Source organism: Hypanus sabinus, chromosome 13 (assembly GCF_030144855.1).
Source record: "Hypanus sabinus isolate sHypSab1 chromosome 13, sHypSab1.hap1, whole genome shotgun sequence".
Taxonomy (NCBI): domain Eukaryota; kingdom Metazoa; phylum Chordata; class Chondrichthyes; order Myliobatiformes; family Dasyatidae; genus Hypanus; species Hypanus sabinus.
This window is the reverse complement of record NC_082718.1, coordinates 21,170,997-21,195,704: the sequence shown is the minus strand read 5'-3', so window position 1 is coordinate 21,195,704 and position 24,708 is coordinate 21,170,997. Positions and strand designations below refer to the sequence as shown.

The 24,708-nt window shown below is 42.5% G+C and overlaps 1 protein-coding gene across 1 annotated transcript in view; it reads left to right on the top strand.

Annotated features, from left to right (window-relative positions):
• The window catches only part of camk1da (calcium/calmodulin-dependent protein kinase 1Da), a 288,325-nt gene that overhangs the window by 220,485 nt on the left and 43,132 nt on the right, over positions 1-24,708 (top strand). The window contains exon 6 of the mRNA XM_059987285.1: positions 4,028-4,103. Coding sequence (XP_059843268.1) covers positions 4,028-4,103 — 76 coding nt within the window. The remainder of the gene's footprint in view (positions 1-4,027; positions 4,104-24,708) is intronic.

Sequence of the window (24,708 nt, the reverse complement as noted above, 5' to 3'; positions counted from 1 at the left end):
AATCGGCCACCATTCAGATAATAATCTGTTTTCCTGTTCTTGCAACCAAAGTGGATAACCTCACATTTATCCACATTAAATTGCATCTGCCATGAATTTGCCCACTCACCTAACCTATCCAAGTCACCCTGCATCCTCTTAGCATCCTCCTCACAGCTAACATCGCCGCCCAGCTTCACGTCATCCGCAAACTTGGAGATGCTGCATTTAATTCCCTCATCTAAATCATTAATGTATATACTGTAAACAACTGTGGTCCCAGCACTGAGCCTTGCGGTACCCCACTAGTCACTGCCTGCCATTCTGAAAAGGTCCCGTTTACTCCCACTCTTTGCTTCCTGTCTGCCAACCAATTCTCTATCCACATCAATACCATACCCCAAATACCATGTGCTTTAAGTTTGCACACTAATCTCCTGTGTGGGACCTTGTCAAAAGCCTTTTGAAAATCTAAATATACCACATCCACTGGCTCTCCCCTATCCACTCTACTAGTTACATCTTCAAAACATTCTATAAGATTCGTCAGACATGATTTTCCTTTCACAAATCCATGCTGACTTTGTCCGATGATTTCACCTCTTTCCAAATGTGCTGTTATCACATTTCTGATAACCGACTCTAGCATTTTCCCCACCACCGATGTCAGACTAGCCTCTGAAATATGCTAAGGTCCCTTTTAGCTGAGCTTGCTTGAAGAATTTAATATTTGTGTCTGCCTGAGATATGACGTCATGGTGGATGTGTGTAAGACCGCATCTCAGCTGTGCCTTTACTGGAATGATGCTTAAGTTAATGTTACAATTATTGCTGTACCATATAATGCATTCTGAATAGTTAGAGAATAAATACCCCTAGGAGGTTTTCAGTTTTGGTTGAATAAAGGTTTCTCTTCCACAGTGTTTCCAACATGACCATTCCCATACGAAACGTGGAAACAACCCGGTGCTGTTAAATTCTCTTAGAAGCTCAGCTACATTGATACTCTACTCTATGAAGTGTATTGCATGTATTTCCAATGGCAGGTGTGACTCTATATGGAGGACATCTGGAGTCCTCACAAGAACTCCTAAACCCTGGAATGTTCACACACATGGTTGCTTAGTAACAGGAAGTGAAACAGGAAGCAGGGAAGAGGACAAGAAGTTTGATAAGTAACCAGTCCTGTTCCTGAATAAATGTTGCACATGGTTTCCCTACATTAGTCTATCTCAATCATTACCACTCCCCTGTTGAATATCTCCATCCTTAGCACCCAAGATATACTGAAGACAGAAGAGTACAGCACAGTACAGGCCCTTTTGCCCACAATATGGTGCCAACCTTTTAACCTGCTCCAGGATCAATATAAACTTCCCCTTCCACATAGCCCTCCATTTTTTTCTTTCATCCATCCACGTGCCTATCTAAGATTCTCCAAAATGTTCGTAATGTGTCTGCCTTTACCACCATCTCCAGCAACATGCACCCAACACTCTGTGTGTAAAAACTGACCTGTGACATCTCCCCTATACCTTCCTCTGATCACCTTCAAACTATGACCTTTGGATTAGTCATTTCCACCCTGGGAAAAATCTCTGGATGTGCACTCGATCTATCCCTCTTATCATCTTGTACATCTCTATCAAGTCACCCCTCATCCTTCTTTGTTCCAAAGAGAAAAGCCCTGGCTCACTCAACCTATCTTCACAAGACATTCTCTCTAATTCAGGCAGCATCTTGGTAAATCTTCTCTGTACCTGATCTAAAGTTTCCACATGCTTCCTATAGTGAGGCAACCAGAACTGAATGCAATGCTCCAAAGGTGGTCTAACCAGAGTTTATAGAGCTGCAACATTCCATCGTGGCTCTTGAATTCAATATCCAGGCTAATGAAGTCAAAGGTGATTAACTGGCCTTCTTAACCATCATATCAACTTGTACAGCAGCTTTGAGGAATCTATGGACATGGAACCCAAGATCCCTCTGTTCCTCCACACTGCTAAGAATCCTGTTGTTTACTGTGTTCTGCTTTCAAAAGCAACCTTCCAAAGTTTTATCACCTCAAAAATTTCCAGATTGAACCCATCTGCCTTTTCTCAGCCCAGCTCTGCACCCTATCAATGTCCTGTTGTACCTACGTCAACCCTCCACACTATCCACGGCACCATCTGCAGACTCACTAACCCACCCTTCCACTTCCTCATCCAAGTCACGTATAACAATCACAAAGAACAGGAGTCCCAGAACAGATCCCTGTGGAACACCACTGGTCACCAACCTCCAGGCAGAATATGCTCCATCTGTAACCACCCTCTGCCTTCTGTGGGCAAGCCAATTCTGAATACGCTACGCCAAGTTTCCCTGGATCTGATCACTCCTGATTTTCTGAAGGAGCCTACCATGGGGAACCTTGTCAATCACTTTACTACCTTACTAAAATCCATGGACACCACATCCACTGCTCTACTGTACCTTTGTGATGTGTCCTCCATTGAGGGTGGGGCTTGTGTAGGCAAGGGAGGTGGGAGGAAGGGAGGTGGTAATACGGGAATGAAGTAATTGGTATTAATGTAGGACTGGTGTAAATCAAAGTTCAAAGAAAATTCATTATCAAAATATGTATATATCAAAGTCAAAGTAAATTTGTTATCGAAGTACGCATACAACCCTGAGATTCATTTTCTTGAGGCATTCACAGAAAATATATAGAAACAGGGTAGGATCAATGTAAAACTGCACACAAGACAGGTACAAACCAAATGCACAAGACAACAAATTGTGCAAATACAAAAAAACCCCAAAAATAGTAATAATTATCAATAAGCAACAAATATTGAGAACATGAGATTAAGAGTCCTTGAAAGGGAGTCCATAGGTTGTGGGAACAGTTCGGTGTTGAGCTGAGTGAAGTTATCCCCTCTGATGATTGAGGTGTAATAACTGTTCCTGAACCTGGTGGTGTGAGTCCTGAGGCTCCTGTACCTTCGTCCTGGTGGCAGCAGTGAGAAGAGAACGTGCCCTGGATAGTGAGGGTCATTGATGATGGAAGCTGCTTGCCTGAAAAGGAGTTCAGTGTAGATGTGCTCAATGATGGGGAGGGCTTTACCCATGACGCACTGGGCTGCTGCCAAATACTACCTCGAGATTAATTCTCTTGCAGGCCTTCACAGGGAAAAAAGAAATGAAATAGAATGTCATGAAAAACTATACACAGTATGAAAGACAAAGACTGACAAATAGCAATGTACAAAAGAAGACAAATTGTAAATAAAAGTAATACTGAGAACATAAGTCACAAAGCGATCTTGAAAGTGAGTTAGTAGGTTGGAGAATCAATTTAGTGTTTAGATGAGTGTAGTTATCTATTCCAGTTCAGGAGTCTGATGTTTGTGGGGTAATAACAGGCCCTGAACCTGGTGGTGATGTTGAAGGTGGGTCGAAAGGCCTGTTTTTGTCTTTTGAACTATGATTCTAAATGCCTTACTTTTTAGAGTCCCAACCAATCTCTTGGGAAAGCAAATATGCACTGAAGAGAGCCATATTTTACTACACTATAAAATATCTCTGCATTTTAGCATCACTGTTGTCTTTGTGCATTGAGAATCCATTGAGATTAAAAGCATAAAGTGAATCTTCAGTGATTTACAACTGTACAGACCATTAGTGGTTTGAGTAACAGAACAGTCTTAGAACAGCAGAAGAGATGGATGGGGGGGGGGGTTTGACTTTAATTTTTAAGAGAAGTTTAGATAAGTACATGGGTGGAAGGATTGTGGAGGGCTATGGTCCCAGGTGTGGGTCAATGGGACTAGGCAGAATAATAGTTCAGCATGCACTAGATGGGCCAAAGGGCATGTTTCTGTAGTGCCCTATGACACTATATAACACCAGTAACACTTGTAAATGGAGACAAATGTTATATTTTAGCTGATGTTCACCTCTGAAACTCCACTAACTTGAAAGTCTTTACTGAGGCATGCCAACCACTGAACCTCTGCCTTTTCCGACACCGTTTACTATCAACCCTGCTTCTTCTCTTTCACAGCTCCAGAAGTTCTTGCCCAGAAACCCTACAGCAAAGCGGTCGACTGTTGGTCTATCGGAGTCATCGCTTACATTCTGTGAGTATGCCTTCTGCTCCAGTGATTCAGTGGAAATGGGCTCAGGGCACAGCCAGTCCACTTAATTACAAACATTCGAACTGCCGGGGGAGTAGGTAAATCGGTGCTCCGAACCTGCTGCACTTGTCAATAAGATTTTTGACTAAACTCCAGTTCTACCAACGCTAAGCTTTTCCACTTGTTTTTATAAATGTGTCTACTTCCCTATCAGAAAGAGTCATAGAACATAGATCAGTACAGCAAAGCACAAGCCCTTCATGCCACAACGTTGTGCTGACCTATTAACCTACCCTAAAGTCAATCTAACCCTTCCCTCGTGCAGAGTTGTCCATTTTTCTTTCATTCGTGTGTTGGATTGCCCGGTAAGAAGGCAATGCTTTGATCACAGTAGCTTCTATGGGGTTGACCAAAGGTGCTATTGTCCTTTTTAAGTGTATTCTTTATGTTCATAAGACCCTGCTAGACATTGAGAACCTCAAGTATGGCAGGCCTTCCGCATTAGCGAGTCGCTCATTGGCGGAGAAACCGAAGGAGCTGGACTTGGTGCAGATCGTGCGGCTACCTGCGTCGTATAGGTATCCGAGGTGTTGGTGTGCGAAGGTGTGCAGTCTAACATCTTAGTTTCTTTTTTTTGTCATCCCAAGACTCTGTTGGACATAGTTAATGCCGAATCCTACAAGTTCGATTCATTGACTTATAGGCAGACGGCAGGGACAGACCCCTGGGTAGCTGCATGTCTCCGGTCATAGCAAGGACTAGACCTCAGGCTGCCCTGTCACCTGTTTACAGTTGCCCAGGGGGGAGGCATTGGAGTCGGTGCGCTCCACTGTAGGCGGTGTGGCGCGGTGTCCAAGCTGGGGTCTATGCTGCCCTCTAGTGTTCACTCAGCAAAAGGCAGACTGTATTGTGGTCAATTGCAGATTTCTGCAAAATTCATGGACTATATATTTTTGTGTCTGTATTTTACTGATGTCTTGTACATTCCTGCTGTCTTTTATGTGCCTTGTGCTGTGTGTGGCTGTTGGTACTGTGTTCTGCATCTTGGCCCTGGAGTATTGTTGTGCCGTTTGGCTGATTTTACAGATGTATGGTTGAATGACAATTAAACTTGAACTTGATCTTGGAGTAGGTTAAGCGGGCAGCAAATCATCGTTAGCTGAAGGGTCTGTACTGTACTGTTCAATGTTGTAATTTGTGCCCTCAGTATTCCATATTTCTACCTGGGAAAAAGGATTCTAATTAATGCCAACGTAACAAGCACACAGAACATAAATCACACACAATTTACACATAAATTAAACCAGACTGGAGAAAAATACTGTGCAAAACAAGGAGTTTGTGCACATGTTGTGAGTAGTCTATATAAAATACTGGTTTGAAAGAGACTGGCATGGATATTGATCCAATTAGCCCAGTAGTTCCCAAACCTCTTTGGGTTACTGCCTCCTTGGCTCCCAGACTACATCCCCAGCGCCCCACTCTCTCTTTCCAACCACTGCATAAAAACTATAAGGATCGTGATTTACGATGCACAGTGAAAGAAAATTGGAACTGCAAATTCAAAGCAGAGACTCAATTGGAAAAAAAAATTGAAATCTATTTAAAGCTACAGGTAAAATTATTTCTTTATTTTAATTACAGTAAAAAGTATTTTCATCAACAATCTTAGATCATGCATTTGTAGTCCAACTATTGACTACTTCATTGCTTTTTCACCTTTCAATGAGATGGATGGGCTTGATGCAGTGATAGCAGTTTCTCAGCATCAGGCTGAATGTCACTCAGGAGTCTCAGATCTCCACGCTCAGTAATTTGCAGTCTGATTCATTGCTTTGAAAGAAGTTGGATGACTGCTCTGAAACTCTGCTCCACTAGGTATGATCAACGCACACAAAATGCTCTCAGCAGGCCAGGCAGCATCTTACGGAAATGAGTATGCTTTTAGAAAGGCAGTGGAGAACATCTTGACCTTTTCTCCACAATGCAAGATAGAGCTCGGAGATTTCTTTCTGCGACCAAAAGTCTTAATATGCCAAATACAGAAGTCTCACATTGCTTTTCGACAACTATAACAATTTTTGAGCAAGGTCTGTGAGAACAGTAGCTTAGCAAGAGATGAAGTGATTATATGATCATTGTAATCAACTATGAGGCATTGAGGATCAAATGCTTATAATAGGTAATTAGTTCCTTAAATTAAGCCTGTAATCCCTCAACTGGCACCCTTCACCACCCCATTTATCTTTATTGCCCCGTTGCCCCCCGGGAGAAACAATATTGCACCCTTTGGGAACCACTGATTGAGCCCATGGTAGGTCTGAAGGTCACACATACCTTGAACTTGCATTACCAGTGACATTCTTTTTCATGCATTACATCTAATGCAAACCTCCCACCCTTCTAGTCCTTTGTGCATGTGAGGGTTCAGTAGAGTGGACTCTCACCTCTGACTTAGAAAGTTGTGGTTTCAAGTCACATCCCAGAGCACTGAACACTGAAGAAAGTAATTGGTCAATATTCCAATGTGTTTATGGAGAAAGTTTGCTGTGGGAATGGGATGTCAGGATTTGGCTAGCACAGTAGTGTAGAGGTGAGTATGACGTTATGATCGCGCCAGTAACCTATGTTCAATTTCCACTGCATTCTCCTGATGACCATGTAGGTTTCCTGTGGGTACTCTGGTGTCCTCCCACGTTCCAAAGACAAAGGTGTTAGTAGGTTAATTGGTCACATGGGTCTAATTGGGTGGTCCAGGCTTGTTGGGCTGGAAGGACCTGGAACCATGTTGTATGTCGAAATTAAAAAAACATAATTAAAAATATTGTTCGGAAGAAGAGTAGGGAAATTATCCCTCTGTATCTTGGCTGACTTTACCCCTCAGGCAGATTATCTGCCATTATCACTGGTTTGTGCCAATGTGTTTCTTACGTTACAATGGTGGTTCTACTTCAAAAGTACTCTCACAGTTGTAAAGGTCGATGAGACATTTTATTAAGTCAGCTTTTACTTATTGTTTTGCCTTTGAACTCCTGAATAGCAGCTGTCTTTCCCAAATACCTTGAGAATAGCTGTCATGAGTATCTTGTCCAAATTCAAATTCAGATTTGCGTATTACACGTACGGTGAAAAATACAGTGATAGGTGTCATTTGTGTGGACAAGCAACACGCCCGAGGATGTGCTGGGGGAGGGGGGACAGCCTGCAAATGTCACCACGCATTCTGGAGCCAGAGGCTTGCCCACCACGCTTGGCAGAACATCAAGCACAATAAAACAGAGCACATTCAAGCAACAGTAGCAAAACAAGCCCGTTCCTCTGTAACCTCCCACCCACCCAAACACTGTCTATAAGTGCATTGAACTTACAATGTATACATAGTAAAGAGGAATATATTAAATATCAGCTTTATTTGTCACATGTACATTGAAATATTGAAGCATACAGTGAGAAGCAACAGCTCAAATCAGCAAGGATTGTGCTGGGGGCAGCCCACAAGTGTCACCGCACTTCCTGCACCAATATAGCATGCCTACAAATTACTAACCCTCACCATAACTTAGATGAAGGCATTGAGAATAACATCAGCAAGTTTGCTGATGATACTAAGCTGGGTGGCAGTGTGACATGTGATGAGGATGTTAGGAGAATTCAGGGTGACTTGGATAGGCTGGGTGAGTGGGCAGATACTTGGCAGATGACGTTTAATGTGAATAAGTGTGAGGTTATCCACTTTGGGAGTAAGAACAGGAAGGCAGATTATTATCTGAACGGTGTAGAGTTAGGTAAGGGAGAAATACAAAGAGATCTAGGAGTCCTTGTTCATCAGTGACTGAAGGTGAATGAGCAAGTGCAGCAGGCAGTGAAGAAGGCTAATCGAATGTTGGCCTTTATTACAAAGGGAATTGAGTACAAGAGCAAGGAAATCCTCTTGCATTTGTACAGGGCCCTGGTGAGACCACACCTGGAGTATTGTGTACCGTTTTGGTCTCCAGGGTTAAGGAAGGACATCCTGGCTGTTGAGGAAGTGCAACATAGATTCACAAGGTTAATTCCTGGGATGTCTAGACTGTCTTACGCAGAGAGGTTAGAGAGACTGGGCTTGTACACACTGGAATTAAGGAGATTGAGAGGGGATCTGATTGCAACATATAAGATTATTAAGGGATTGGACAAGATAGAGGCAGAAAATATGTTGCAGATGCTGGGAGAGTCCAGTACCAGAGGGCATGGTTTGAGAATAAGGGGTAGGTCATTTAGGACAGAGTTAAGGAAAAACTTCTTCTCCCAGAGAGTTGTGGGGGTCTGGAATGCACTGCCTTGGAAGGCAGTGGAGGCCAATTCTCTGGATGCTTTCAAGAAGGAGCTAGATAGGTATCTTATGGATAGGGGAATCAAGGGATATGGGGACAAGGCAGGAACCGGGTATTGATAGTAGATGATCAGCCATGATCTCAAAATGGCGTTGCAGGCTCGAAGGGCCAAATGGTCTCTTTTGCACCTATTGTCTATTGTCTATTGTCATAACCATATCCCTTTGGACTGTGGGAGGAAACCGGAGCACCCGGAGGAAACCCACCCAGTTATGAGGAGAAAGTACAAACTCCTGACAGATAACGGCGGGAATCGAACCCCGATCAGTGATCACTGGCACCGTAAAGCAATTGTGTTAACTGCTACTCGATCGTATTGACTGCGGTAGGTGGATAGAATGGCCCTGAATCTACTGGAATGAAACCAGTCTCCCAGCACATTGCAGATATACTTTCAAGATTCAAGATTCTAGATTGCTTAATGTCATTTCCACTACAAAAGTGCAAAGGGGAATGAAATAATTGCCCCTCTGGATACAGCGCAGCACAAATAAACACAATAAGAACTTAATGATAATAAAACACATTAAATAGAGATACATAAGATAGCTTATAGACAGTCCATTGATTGATTTATGTCTATAAGCTGACATTAGGCACAGGAGTGTCTGTACACAAGTTGACTGACAGGAAATGAAGTCCTAGTGGTTGGGGGGTTGCGGGTGTGGGGGGGGGGGTTAGTGGGTGGAGGTAATGATCAGCCTTACTGCTTGTGAAAGTAACTTCTGTTGAGTCTGGTGGTCCCAGCATGGATGCTATGTAGACTCCACACTGATGGGAGTGGAACAAACAGTAGATGAGCAGAGTGGGTGAGATCCTTCATGATGCTACCTGCTCTTTTCAGGCACTTTACTGTATAAATGTCTTAGATGGCAGGTAGGCTGGTGCTGGTGATGCTTTGGGCAGTTTTGACTGCCTGTTGTGGAGCCAGTGCAGTTTCTGTCCCCTGCAGTGAGGTAGCTTGTTGGCATGCTCTCTACTACACAACTACAGAATGATGTAAGTGAAGATGTGCATTGTCCAGCTCTCTTCAGCCTCCTGAGAATATGATGATTCTACCCTGCTGGCTCTCTAATACTTTATGATGTTTCACTGTAATATGCAGAAGATTATTAGTAATTGGTGTGTCATGGTAGCATGCACCAAAATTCAGGGAAAAGCTTTATCAGCGTCTATCCAGCCAGGCCATTTCATGCATAAGTACAGTAAGCAGTAGACAAGGAAAGCAGAATGCAGAGTATAGAGTTACAGTGACAGAGAAAATGCAATGCAGGCAGACAAATAAAGTGCAAGGTCATGACCAGGTAGATTGTGAGGTCAAGAGTCCATCTCTATCATATAAAGGGACATTATAAATTACAGCAAGAATTGAACCTCGATCTTCCGATTGAAAGACAGACAGAAAGACAGACAGACATACTTTATTGATCCGGAGGGAAACTGGGTTTCGTTACAGTCGCACCAACCAAGAATAGTGTAGAAATATAGCAATATAAAACCATAAATAATTAAATAATAATAAGTAAATTATTTCAAGTGGAAATAAGTCCAGGAACAGCCTATTGGCTCAGGGTGTCTGACACTCCGAGGGAGGAGTTGTAAAGTTTGATGGCCCCAGGCAGGAATGACTTCCTATGACGCTCAGTGTTACATCTCGGTGGAATGAGTCTCTGGCTGAACGTACTCCTGTGCCTAACCAGTACATTATGGAGTGGATAGGAGACATTGTCCAAGATGGTATGCAACTTGGACAGCATCCTCTTTTCAGACACCACCGTCAGAGAGTCCAGTTCTACCCCCACAACATCACTGGCCTTGTGAATGAGTTTGTTGATTCTGTTGGATTGCTGGAGTTGTAAGGCATTACTCTAACCACTATACGACTGTGCCACCTCCACAGTAATACAAACAAAAACAATGACAGAATGCAGAATACAGAGTATCAGTTGCAGAGAAAGTGCAGTGCAGGTAGACAATGAAGTTCAAGATCATAACAAGGTAGGTTGTGTGGTCAATACTCTGTTTTATTGTACTCAAGGGCAAGTTAGGAAAGCATTTAATTGGAATAAGGGGAAATATGAAGCTATCAGGCAGGAACTTAGAAGCATAAATTGGGAACAGATGTTCTCAGGGAAATGTACCTAAGAAATGTGGCAAATGTTCAGGGGATATTTATATGGAGTTCTGCATAGGTACGTTCCAATGAGACAAGGAAAGGATGGTAGGGTACAAAGGTTGTTGTAAATCTAGTCAAGAAGAAGAGAAGAGCTTACAAAAGGTTCAAAAAACTAGAATAATGATAGAGATCTAGAAGATTATAAGGCTAGCAGGAAGGAGCTTAAGAAAGAAATGAGGAGAACCAGAAGGGGCCAGGAGAAGGCCTTGGCAGACCGAATTAAGGAAAACCCAAGGCATTCTACAAGTGTGTGAAGAGCAAGAAGATAAGATGTGAGAATAGGACCAATCAACTGTGACAGTGGAAAATTGTGTATGGAACCGGAGGAAATAGCAGAGGTATTTAATGAATATTTTGCTTCAGTATTCACAATGGAAAAGAATCTTGGCGATTGTAGGGATGACTTACAGCAGACTGAAAAGCTTGAGCATAAAGATATTAAGAAAGAGGATGTGCTGAGCTTATGGAAAGCATCAAGTTGGATAAGTCACCGGGACCCGACGATATGTACCCCAGACTACTGTGGGAAGTAAGGGGGGAGATTGCTGAGCCTCTGGCAATGATCTTTGTATCATCAATGGGGACAGGAGAGGTTCCAGAGGATTGGAGGGTTGCGGATGTTGTTCCATTATTCAAGAAAGGGATTAGAGATAGTCCAGGAAATTATAAATCAGTAAGTCTTACTTCAGTGGTTGGTAAGTTGATGGAGATGATCCTGAGAAGCAGGGTTTATGAACATTTGGAGAGGCATAATATGATTAGGAATAGTCAGCATGGCTTTCTCAAAGGCAGGTCGTGTTTTACGAGCCTGATTGAATTTTTGGAGGATGTGACTAAACACATTGATGAAGGAAGAGTAGTGGATGTAGTGTATATGGATTTCAGCAAGGCATTTGACAAGATACCCCATCGAAGGCTTATTGAGAAAGAAAGGAGGCATGGGATCCAAGGAAACATTGCTTTGTGGATCCAGAACTGGCTTACCCACAGAAGGCAAAGGGTGGTTATAGATGAATCATATTCTGCATGGAGGTCTGTGACCAGTGGGTGCGCCTCAGGAATCTGTTCTGGGACCCCTACTCTTAGTGATTTTTATAAATGACGTGGATGAGGGATAGGTTAGTAAATTTGCTAATGACACAAAGGTTGGGGGTGTTGTGGATTCTGTGGAGGGCTGTCAGAGGTTACAGCAGGACATTGATAGAATGCAAAACTGGGCTGAAAATTGGCAGATGCAGTTCAACCCAGATAAGTGTGAGGTGGTTCACTTTGGTAGATCAAATATAATGGCAGATTATAGTGTTAATGGTAAGACTCTTGGCAGTGTGGAGGATCAGAGGGATCTTGGGGTCCGAGTCCATTGGACACTCAAAGCTGCTGTGCAGATTAATTGTGTGGTTAAGAAGGCATACGGTGCATTGGCCTTCACCAATCATGGGGTTGAGTTTAGGAGCCAAGAGGTAATGTTGCAGCTATATAGGACCCTGGTCAGACCCCACTTTAGTAATGTGCTCAGTTCTGGTTGCCTCACTACAGGAAGGATGTAGAAACCAAAGAAAGAGTGCAGAGGAGATTTACAGTGCCTGGGTTGGGGAGCATGCCTTATGAGAATAGGTTGAGTGAACTCGGCGTTTTCTCCTTGGAGCGATGGAGGATGAGAGGCGACCTGATAGAGGTGTATAAGATAATGAGAGGCATTGATCGTGTGGATAGGCAGAGGCTTTTTCCCAGGGCTGAAATGGCTAGCACGAGAGGGCATAGTTTTAAGGTACAGAGGAGTTGACAGAGGTAAGTTTTTTTCACAGAGAGTGGTGTGTGCGTGGAATGGGCTGCCGGCGATAGTGGTGGAGGCGGATATGATAGGGTCTTTTAAGAGACTCCTGGATAGGTACATGGAGCTTAGAAAAATAGAGGGCTTAGAAATAAGTAATTTCTAAGGTAAGGACATGTTTGGCACAGCTTTGTGGGCCGAAGGGCCTGTATTGTGCTGTAGGTTTTCAGTGTTTCTATGTCTCAAAGCCGGTACCACACTTCGATATGTAGAACGAAAATCGAAATCAGAATCAGCATCAGATTTATTATCAGTGGAATATGTTCTGAAATGTGCTGTTTTGTGGTAGCAGTACTATTAGACCATAAGAGACAGGAACAGAATTGGGCTATTCGGCCCATCAATTCTGCTCTGCTGTTTCATCATGGCTGACGCATTTCCCTCTCGCCCCATTCTCCGGCCTTCTCCCCGTATGTTTTCACAGTCTGACTAAACAAGAACCTAACAATCTCTGTCTCAGATGCACCCCAGTGATCCGGCCTCCACAGCTGCCTGTGGCAATGAATTCCTCCAATTCACCACCCTCTTTCTCCTCACCTCTGTTCTAAATGGACCTCCCTCTATTTTGAGGCTGTGCTCTCTGGTCCTAGACACCCCAACAAAGGAAACATCTTCTTCACATCCACTCTATGTAGGCCTTTCAACATTCGATAGATTTCAATGAGATTCCCTGTCTTCTTTCTAAATTCCACTGAGGACAGTCTCAGAGCCTTCATTTGCTGCAGATATGATCCCTTTCATTCCTGAAATCATTCTCGTGAGCCTCCTCTGAACCCTCTCCAATGCCAGCACATCCTTTCTTAAATAAGTGACTCAAAACTGCTCACAAAGTGAGGTCTCACCTGTGTCTTATACAACCTCAGCATTATATCCTTGTTTTTATATTCTAGTCCTCTTAAAATGAATGCTAACCTTGCATTTGCCTTCCCCATCACCTATTCATCCTGCAAGTTAATCTTTAGGGAATCCTGCATGAGGACTCCCAGTTAGAAAACAGACTACGCTTTTATTCCTTCTATCAGTGTGCATGACCGTACATTTCTCAACACTGTATTCCATCTGCAACCTCTTTGCCCTTTCTCCTAACCTGAAAAAGTCTTTCTGCAGACTCTCTGCTTCTTCAGCACTACCTGTCCTCCACTTATCTTAGTATCGTTCACAAGCTTTTCCATAAAGCCGCTCAATTTCATCATCCAATTTGTTAACATACAACGTAAAATGATGCGGTCCCAACCCAGAGCCCTGTGGAACACCACTAGTGACCTGCAGCCAATCTGAAAGAGATTCCTTTATTCCTACTCTTTGCCTCCGGCCAATCAGCCAATACTCTATCCATGCTAGTATCTTTCCTGTAATACCACGTAATAACTTGCCTCTTGTGAAAATCCAAGCACACAACATCTACCGATTCTCTTTTGTCTATCCTGCTCGTTATTTCTTCAAAGAATTCCAACAGATTAATCTGGCAAGATTTTCTCTTAAGGAAACCATGCTTACTTTGGTATATGTTGACACATGCCTCCAAGCACTCCGAAACCACAACCTTAACAATCGAATCCAACATCTTCCCAACCACTGAGGTCAGGCTAACTGGCCAATAATTTCCTTTCTTCTGCCTCCCTCCCTTTTTAAAGAGTGGAGTGACATTTGCAGTTTTCCAGTCCTCCAGAATCATGCCAGAATCTATTGATTGCTAAAAGATCATTACTAATGCCTCCACAATCTCTTCAGCCACCTCTTTTAAAAACTTAGGGTGTTGTCCATCAGGTCCAGCTGACTTATCTACCTTTAAACCTTTTAGTTTCCCAAGCAGCATCTTCCTAGTAATAGCAACTACACTCACTTCTACCCCTTGATACTCTCAAACTTCTGGTATGCTGCCATAGTGAAGACTGATGCTAAATGCTTACTCAGCTCGTCCACCATTTTCTTGTCCCCCATTACTTCAGTGTCATTTTCTAATGGTTCAATGTCTATTCTCATCTCACTTTTACATGCTATGTATCTAAAAGAAAACTTCTGTTATCATTTTTGATATTATTGGATAGCTTATCTTCATATTTCATCTCCCCCCCCCCATGTTTTTTAGTTGCTTTTTATTGGCTTTTAGAAGTTTTCCAATCCTTGAATTTTCCCACCAAATTTTGCTATATTATATGCCCTCTCTTTGGCTTTCATGTTGGTTTTGACTTCCCTTGTCAGAGATGCTTGCATCATCCTGCTTTCCTCTACTGCTCCCGGTTACTCCAGCCACAGCTACTCTGCAGTCATCCCTACTAGCGTGTCCTTGCAATCAACTTTGGCCAGCTCTTCCCTCATGCCTCTGTGATTCCCTTTACTCCACTGTAATGCAGATAATCTGACTTTAGCTTCTCCCTTTCAAATTGCAGAGTGAATTAGATCATTCTATGATCACTGTTTCCAAAGGATTCCTTTACCTCAAGCTACCTAATCATGTCCAGTTCATTACACACACCCAATCCAGAATTGCTGTTCCCCTAGTGGGCTCAACCATAAGCTGCTCCAAAAAGCCATCTTGAAAGCATTCCACAAATTCTCTCATTGCAATACATAATGCAGATTGACTACTCCTTATATGAAAACCCAAAACCCAAAAAGCTCTGAAATCCAAAGTTTATTTTGTGTGCTGACATGATGTCACAAATGGAAAATTCTACAAGGTGCTGAGAAGGTTCCCAATCAATATGCAGGTCTCTGCACATCACAGACAGTTCAGGGAGATGACCTCACATATGTGATGAACAAAAGTTAATGAAAAATGAAGGTATCAATTGTGTATTGAAAGAGTGGATTCATTAACATCAGAGTGAACACATGCCACTTAACAGTATGCTGATCGTGAAACGACCAAAGATCTAACATGACAAACTGGAAGTTGAATGTAACTGTGAATATTCAACAGACTGGTTACAGAATTTTAAGAAAAGGATTGGCATTAAATTTTTAAAGGTTTATGGTGATGTAGCATCTGCTGTTCATGGAACAGCAGAGGAATTCGTTCATGGGTTTTCCAAGACTGTTGCTGATGAAAATCTAACTAGGACTTTTCTCTTTAGAGTAAAGGAGGATGAGAGGTAACTTGATAGAGATGTACAAGGTGGTAAGAGGTATAGATAGAGTGAACAGCCAGTGTGGAAATGCCTGAAGGGAGGGGGCATAAGTTTAAGGTGTTTGGAGGACAGTATAGGGAGGGGATGTCAGAGGTAGGTTACAGAGTGTTAGATGTGTGCAGTGTCCACTCACATTCCCGATGAAGTTGTCTTGGCTGGAAATGTTGACTGTTTATTCTTTTCCATAGATGCTGCCTGGCCTGCTGAGTTCCTGCAGCATTTTGTGTGCGAAGCATGGAATATGCTGCCAGGGGTGGTAGTGAAGTCAAAATACCATAGAGGTTTTCCAGAGGTACTGGGATAGGCACATGAATGTGCTGGAATGGAATGATATGGACATTGCATAAGTTGAAAAGATTAGTTTAATTGTACATTTGATTGCTAATTCTATTCGCTCGGCAACATGTCTTGAGCCTGTTGTACTGTCTGATGCGACGATGAGACAGAAGAGCAGCATTAGGTTTTTTGGCCCACCAAGTCTGCTCTGCCATTCCATACACCAGTTTTATTATCCCTCTCAACCCCATTCTCCTGCCTTCTCCCTGTAATCTTTGATGCCCTTACAAATAAAGAAACTATCCAACCCCCACTTCAGATATACCCAAAGATTTGGCCTCCACAGCCATCTGTGGCAAAGAATTCCAGATTCACTGCACTCTGGCTAAAGAAATTCCTCCTCATGTGTTAAAAAGGGATGTCATTGTATTCTGAGGCTCTGCCCTCTGATCCTAGACTCCCCCATTATAGGAAGTAACCTCTCCGTGTTAACTCTATTTAGGGAACACATTCCCTGCCACCTGCATTCTCCCAGTGGAATGTTTAAGGATTTCAAATGTCTTTGAGAATTGAATAATTCATCAAACAAACAAATAAATGAACTTAACTGGTGTTCCCAAGTGAGGTTACAACATGCATTTAATTAAATTTACTGGCTGTATTTTCTACAGCAGTGAAACCAATATCTGATATATATCAATCAATCTGACTGTATTAGTTCTACCATGGGCAGTTCAATAAAGCTTCAACTTGTTGAATTAACATTGACTGCTGATACTTTGTAAACCAGAGGCACGTCTCTCACAATCCAATTTAACAACTTAACCTCAGGGCTATAATAAAAATGTAGAATAAATCTGACACCTGTATTTTAACAATTTTAGGAGTAAGTTTGTTAGCATTGAGTACTTATTCACTAATGAAGTTCTCTGTGGCCTGTAGATTGCAAGTCCCTATGTGCTGGATTTATATTGTCTGTTTCTATCGGCAGTCTGTTTCTACAACGTTAATCCTTACAGTCCAACTCTGAACTTCTAGTTTAGTTATCAGCATTTAACTAATTACAGATTAGTTCAAAGAGCATTTATCGTCAAAAGAATGTATGTATACCACATACAACCTTGAGTTCACCTTGCAGGCAGCCATTAAAACAAAGAAACACAGCAGAATCCCACACAAGCCATCAACCATCCAACGTGCCGGAGCTGCAGAGTCCCCTGACACAGAGCCTGCTTCGAGCTGAGGCATGTGGCAATGGCTGCAGACCCCAGCTGCAGAGTCAGTTCGGTGCTGAAGCGAGCAAGCTGAGCATTGGCTCATCCTCCGCCCTCAGCCTCAATGCTTTTAAATCTTTTAAATCTAAACGCAAGAGATATGGAGACAGCACAGCCCTCTGCAGCCTCTTGCGATTCAGTGCACTGGAACCTCCACACCGCTCTGTGGTGTGACCAGTCAGAATGCTCCCCACTGGACAGCTATTGAAATTTGTAAGAGTATCGATTAAGAGCTGCGGGTCCCATTTCAACATTTCGACTGGAGGCAGAAGAGGTTTACCAGGATGCTGCCTGAATTAGAGGGCATGTGCAATCATGAGAGGTTGGACAATTTGGGCTGCTTTCTCTGGAGTGGTGAAGACCAAGGGGAGATCTGATAGAGGTTTATAAGATAATGAGAGACATATAGTAGACAGACAATATCTTTTTCGAAAGGATGAAATGTCCAATACCAGAGTGCATCTATTTACAGTGAGAAGGGGTAATTTCAGAGGAGATGTAAGGGGCAAGTTTTTCACACAGAGATTGGTAGGTGCCTGGAATGTGCTGCCCAGTGTGGTGGTAGAGTCAGATACATGAATGTGAGGAAAATGGAGGGATATGAACATTGAGTGGGCAGAAGAGATTAGTTTAGCTGACCAGTTGATTTTATTGGTTCAGTACAACATTTTGGGCCAAAGGCTCTATTCCTGTGCTGTACTGTTCCATGTTCTATGAATCTTTTTTTGATGTATTTAAGAGAAAGTTGGATAGATACAAGGATGGGAGAGGTATAGAGGGCTATAGTCCCAGGTGTAAGTCAATAGGTGTAGGCAGAATAATATTTGGCATGGACTAGATTGGCCAAAAGGCCTGTTTCTGTGCTGCAGTGTTTTATGACTGTATGACTATGAGTTTTTGGTGACAAACCCCCAACGAATTAGAGCCACTAGTGTTGCTTCTTTGTGATTGTATTAATGTGTTGGGACTCTGTGTTACACCAGTGCTCCATTACTTTATGAAATCAAGGCAAGGAAGGAGGCCACTTAACCCATCTAGTCTAGGCTAGCAACCAGTACAGCATCTCCCTCCCCAAGATCTCTCAAAATAATTTCCCTCTGTATCCATTGAATATCCTTTTGAAATCCCTGATTAATTCTGCTTCCATGGCCCAAGGAGGCATTGCGTTCCAGATCCAAACCTCTCTCTCTAAAAGGTCTTGGTGACATACCGAATCTCATCAAGCTCCTAATGAAGTGGAACTGCTGAACTGCTTTTCTTTGTGATTGCATTAATGCGTTGTCCAAGGATAGATCCTCTGAGAGATGGATACAGATTGGTTTGAGGTGTTTTGGGCTGTGGTTCATTGGCTATAGCTGGCTGGGTTTTCATTTGATCTGCTTATCCCCATGCACAACAGCCTGGGAGTTTGACAAGTACTTTTAAGACACACATGGTATACTTATTTAGATTTTTGCTATTAATTCCTCTTTGCTGCTTAACAGACGTGAGATTCCTTAGTTTGTTTTACAGTCTTCCTATCCCACTCTTTCCTGGTATCTCGTGGAATGTATACATTTTCTTTCTTTCACAATGCCTTCTATGAATTCATTTCTGTAACTGGATTTACTTTCCTGTACCAAGAAACATTGAGGGAAAGATGGTTGCCATGATACCATGTTCCTAAGCTCTCTACCTCCTTCCTGTACTCTGTCATGTTAATGTTCAGGATGCGGCCCACTACGGTTGTGTCATCTGCGAACTGGTAGATGCAGTTAGAGTAGAATCTTGCAATGCGGTCGCAAGTGTACAGGGAGTTGAGTAGAAGGCTGAAGGCATAGCCTTGTGGGGCACCAATGCTGGGAGTGTTTGTGCCGTGGGTGTGTGATTTTTTTTCCCTCTAAGTACAATCCATCTGCAAAGGGACCTTCTATTGGTCAGTGACATGAAAATTTTGCACAAATACCTCACCAAACCCTGGGGAAAAGAGGTTAACACTGGAACGTCTCCAGCAAACTCGAAGTTTATACAAAAAAATGTTTATTTCAGACAACACACATGAATTAATTGCTGAAGAGAGCCAGTCTAAAATGCAACAGAGGTGGTGAAAGTAATTTTGCAATGTATGCTTTCATCTGTCAAACAGATTTAGCCATATCAATAATATCTTACAAACTATTATTGTGGCTCCATGAGTCAGTCCCCTGGGAACTGATGAGTTTGTAATGAGAGATTTGCCTAAAGCAGGAAAATAAATAATTGGAAGCAAGGAAAGAACATGGAAACTATTTCCTGCAGACTGGGTTTCCACTGTTAGGTATGCACATGTTATGTATTATGTAAAAATGAGGCGTTAGCAACATTCTTTGTAAGAGAAAATATATCATTGTAAATGTCGTTTTTGACATAATTTGTAAAAGCAAAAATCTTCCCAACTTCCTTAAAGGGGCAGCAAGTTGAACATAGAGCAGTTGGGTCATGATCTTGCGGAAGCGTCTAGGTTTGGGTCTTAAGTAGGGTCGGAGTCCAATTGCGTTAAGAGGGGGGCGGCTTGCCCATTGGAAGTATGACATACAATAAACAAGACTCCAAAATAAAACATGTCAGTGCCAGTAAGAGGGAATTAGATAGGCGCTTAAGAGATGAAAAATAATCTGCAGGGCTGTGAGGAAATAGCTGAGAAAGGGACTGATGAGATAGCTCTTACAAGGAGCTGGAATAAACACAATGGGATGAATGGCCTCTTACTGTACCATAACATTTCTACAATTCAAGATCGCTTGGTGTCCCCAGGTGTACAATAACTGTGCTGTCATCAAACTGAGTGGACAAGCATTTTGAAGAATTCTTACGAGAACAAATCAGGAAGGTAAAAGTATAAACAGATGTAGAAGGTTGTTGAGGACTACACCGGGACATTAATGAGATGCAGAGCTGGGCCGCAAAATGGCATATGGAGTTCAACCCAGAAAAGTGTGAAATGATTCACTTGAAAGGTCAAATTTGAAGGCAGCATACGAGGTTAGTGACAGGATTTTTGGCAGAATGGAGTAACAGAGTGTACATGTCCAGAGATCCCTCAAAGTTGCCGTGCAAGTTGACATGGTCGTGCTGTATGATAATGTTGCATCTCTCGATAGACCACATTCAGAGTATTGTATTCAGATTTATAAAACCATAAGACAGAGAGGCAGAATGAGGCTATTTGGCCCATCCAGTCTCCTCCATCATTCGATCCCTCTCAACCCTCTGGTTGAGCATGCTAGGACTTTTCCCTTTGGTGTGACTTGATAGAGTTGTTCAAGATGATAAGAGGTATAAATGGCGTGAACAGTCAGAGACTTTTTCCCTGGGTGGAAATGGCTAATACACGGCGTCATATTTTAAAGTGATTGGAGGAAAGTATAAGGATGACGCCAGAGGAAGGTCTTTTGCATAGAAAGTGGTGGGTGTGTGGAACATATCGTCAAGTCTGATGGTAGACGCAGATACATTAGGGACTTTAAGTTCCTTTTAGATAGGCACAAGATGATAGAAGCATGGCGGTTTTACTGTCCTCTGGTCATTTTCTGCACATTCTAAGAATCTGTTAAGCACCTCAATTGTATTTGCTTCCACTCAAACTTCAAAGTAAGTTTATTACCGAAGTACAGCACCTATATGTGACCATATACAATCCTGAGATTTTTTTTTTGCGGGCAATCACAGTAAATACAATTAAAAAGAACAAGCAAAGTAATAATAAACAAATAATTAAATAAATAAGCAATATATATCGCGAACATGAGATGAAGAGTCCTTGAAAGTGAATCTGTTGGATGTGGGCACATTTCAATTATTTCAGTTATCACATTTCAGTTATCCTCTCTGGTTCAAGAGCCTGAAAGTTGTAGGGTAATGACTGTTCCTAAATCTGGTTCAGTGGTTCCTGAGACCCCTTTGCCTGCTTTGTGATGGCAACAGCAAGAAGAGGACATGGCCTGTATGGTGGGGGTCCCTGATGATGGATTCTGCTTTCCTACGATAGTACTCCATGTAGATGTGCTCAGTGGTGAGGAGGACTTTATCAGTGACGGACTGAGCTGTATCCACTTCTTTCCTTAGACTTTTCTGTTCAAGGGCATTGGTGTTTCCAAACCAAGCTGTGAGGCAACCAATCAAGATACTTCCCATCACACATGTACAGAAGTTTCTCAGAGTTTTAGATGACATGTCAAATCTACATAAACTTCTAAGAAAGTAGAGGTACTGCCCTGCTTTCTTTTTAATGGCACTTACGTGGTGGGCCCAGGACAGACCCTCGGAAATGATAACATCAAGGTTCTGACCCTTTCCACCTCTGATCCCCTGAATATATCTGGCTCATGGACCTCCAGTTTCCTCTTTCTGTAGTCAATAATCAGCTCCTTTGACATTGAGTAATAGATTGTTGTTGTGACATCACTCAGTCATACTTTCAGTCTCCTTCCTTTGTGTTGATTTGTCCAACAGCAACAGCGTTGCCAACAAACTTAAGATGGCTTTGGAGCTGTGCTTATCCACACAATCATATGTGTAAAGTGAGTAGAGTGGGGGGCCAAGCACACAGCTTTGTGGTGATTGTGGAGGAGAAGCTAACACCAATCCAAACTGACTAGTGTCTGCATGTGAGGAAACCAAGGATGCAATTGAACAAGGTGATATTGAGTCCAAGGTCATGGAGTTTATTGATTAGTTTTGTGGGGATGTTAGTGTTGAATGCAGAGCTGCAGAGTATCCTGATGTATGCATCTTCAATGGGCAGATGTTCTAGGTTTGACTGAAGAGCCAGTGAAATAGCATCTGTGTAGACCTGTTGTGATGGTAAGTAAATTGGAATGCAATCAAAGTGGCTTCTCAGGCAGGAGTTGATATGTTTCATCACCAACCTCTCAAAGGCCTGCATCACAGTGAATATTGGATAGCACAATGTCCAAATGCCTGTATTTACATGGAGAGGGTATTTCCAACAGTATCCAGGGCAAGGGGGCACAGCCTCTGAATGCAAGGGCATCCCTTTAGAACAGAGACGAGGAAGAATTCCCTTAGCCAGAAGGTGGTGAATCTGTGTTATTCATTGCCAGGGATGGCTGTTGAGGCTAAGTCATTGGGTATATTTAAAGCTGAGGTTATTGGGTTAATGATTAATACAGGTGTCAAAGGTTATGGGGGAAGGCAGGAAAATGGGGTTCAGAGGGGAAATTGATCAGCCAAGGTTGGCCAATGGTTTAAGTCTGCTCCTATTTCTTATGGTCTTCTAGTAATTTTCTGCCTCTTAAATACCTCTGTTGTATCTTGTTTCCACCATCAGTCCTGGCAGTGCATTCCAGGCACTTGCACTCTCTATATAACAAAATAGCCCCACAGATCTCCTTTGAATTTACCCCTTCTCACCTTAAGTGCACGTCCTCTGGTATTACACACTTTAACACTGGGATAAAGATATCGGCTGACTACTTACTGTGGGACCAATGGGTATCTACCCAAAATTGTTCTCACTTCAACGGATCTCTTTCGATTGTAGTGGTAAAAGCAGCAAGCAGCACATCTGAAGATGGTGAGGAGGAACTGATACACTGATAACAACTTGGAGAGCTCCTGTGCTAAGCTTCACATGTATTGAATCCCAGAGTTCTTGATAGTTTCATGGCTTAGTGTTGGAAAGCAACGATCTCACCAGTATTATAGCCACAAACCTTTGGTTCTTCCTGCTGTTGTTGCAGATTGCACTGTGATGGTATTGGGTTCACTGTTTACAAAGCCCTAAACTCAAAAGAAAATATTGTGCCCTATCCAATAGATATCTATAGCTGATACCCTCACTATGGTGAAGTTATTCTGTATCAACCTACTCATCCAGGACTAGCTTACTTCCCTGTCTAGCATCTGCAGTGAGGTTTAGCTGCCAATATCCACTTCTTCCTCCTCCTGAAGTTAGTAATCAACCTCTTGGTCTTGTTGATATTAAGTAAAAGGTTGTTGTTGTGGCACCACTCAGCCAGATTTTTAGTCTCCCTCCTAAATGCAGATTCATCACAAACTTTGATTCAACCAACATCTGTGGTGTCATCAGCCAACTTAAATGTGGCATTGGATCTGTGCTTAGAACACAGTCATAATTGTAACGTTAGTAGAGCAGAAGACTAGGCAAGCAGCCAGGTGGTGCACCTGTGCTGATGGAGATTGTGGAGGAGATGTGTTGCCAATTTGTATTGACTGGGGTCCGCAAGTGAGGAAATCGAGGATCCAGTTGCATTGAAGCTAAAGTCTTGAAGCAGACATCCCAACTTGTAACTATGTTTGATATGTTAAGTGACGTTTTGTAATTGTCTTGCATTTGGCTAGTGCAGACAGGAAATCTCCTGATCACTTTACTGTGCTTCCAACTTCAAACTGATTGTTGCTTCCGATTTACAGTAAGAACGGGAAACTGGTTCTTGTTCTCAACAAAAAGCTGAGCAAAGAACATTTGTTAAAAGTTTAACTTTATCACCGACAACTCTGACCCATTGGAAAAGTCATGCAGCTGCGCCAGAAAGCTGAGGTTAGCAATAAGCCTCTTGGGCCCTGGAAGGTATATATCTATCATAGCACTTAGTTAAAACCCCAGGCACCTCTTTGAGTTCATGTGAAAGGTTTGACTAGAAGATGAAAAGTTGCATTAAGTATTTTCATTCTCTGTGAAAGTTTGATGTAATGGAAACTACTTCACATGATACATTCCCTATAGAAAATAGCACAACACAGTTGTAATGTATACCATATGGGAAAATTTCATGTTATGTATTTTATTGGTGTTTGTATGTATTCTATGCAACAAAATACACAGGGCAACATTTTTTTGCAGGGTTGCTTCCTCAAAAGTCTTCTGTGGATATGATAGAGTGCTTAGAGGTGAACGAAAATATAATTTCAGACTACTTGTATCACATCGGAATCTGGAGAAACAGGTTAGGTTTGGCTAGCGGCTGGGGCAGACAGTCTCCGGCCTGGCCAAACTTGCAGAACCTTGTTTGGGTGGATGCTGTGTGATATGTCCCCTGTCGCAAATCAGTACCACGAAATAACAAACAGTACACAATATGCAATTAAACAACTGAGCTTTATAATTCTTAATTTGACTATAAACAAAAAAGAAAAAGGGCCCATCCTTATGAAATAGTCTAATGTGCAACGTTGAAGCTCAAAGTTTTCCCGTCTGTTCGTTCTCCATCGACTTTCCCCCAGGCGTCAATTCCCGACCCCATTCCAAGTCCACTCCGTCCTGCAGACTACGACTTCCCCATTCTGGCATCTTGTCTCTCCATCTTCCACCGAACAAAAGCCCATGAAAACCTTCTCTTGGGCACGCAAGATAGAAAAACATGCCGCTCATTGGATGGTGCACATTCCAAAGCCCCCGTTAGCTCTCGTCATAAGCCAAACACTGCTGCTACAGAGAAACCATTACATTAGCATTGAAACATTACAGAGAGGCCGTTACATTAGCAGTGAATCCTTACAGAGCGTTACACAAGAAATTAACTTCTATTGAATATAATGTATTTAAC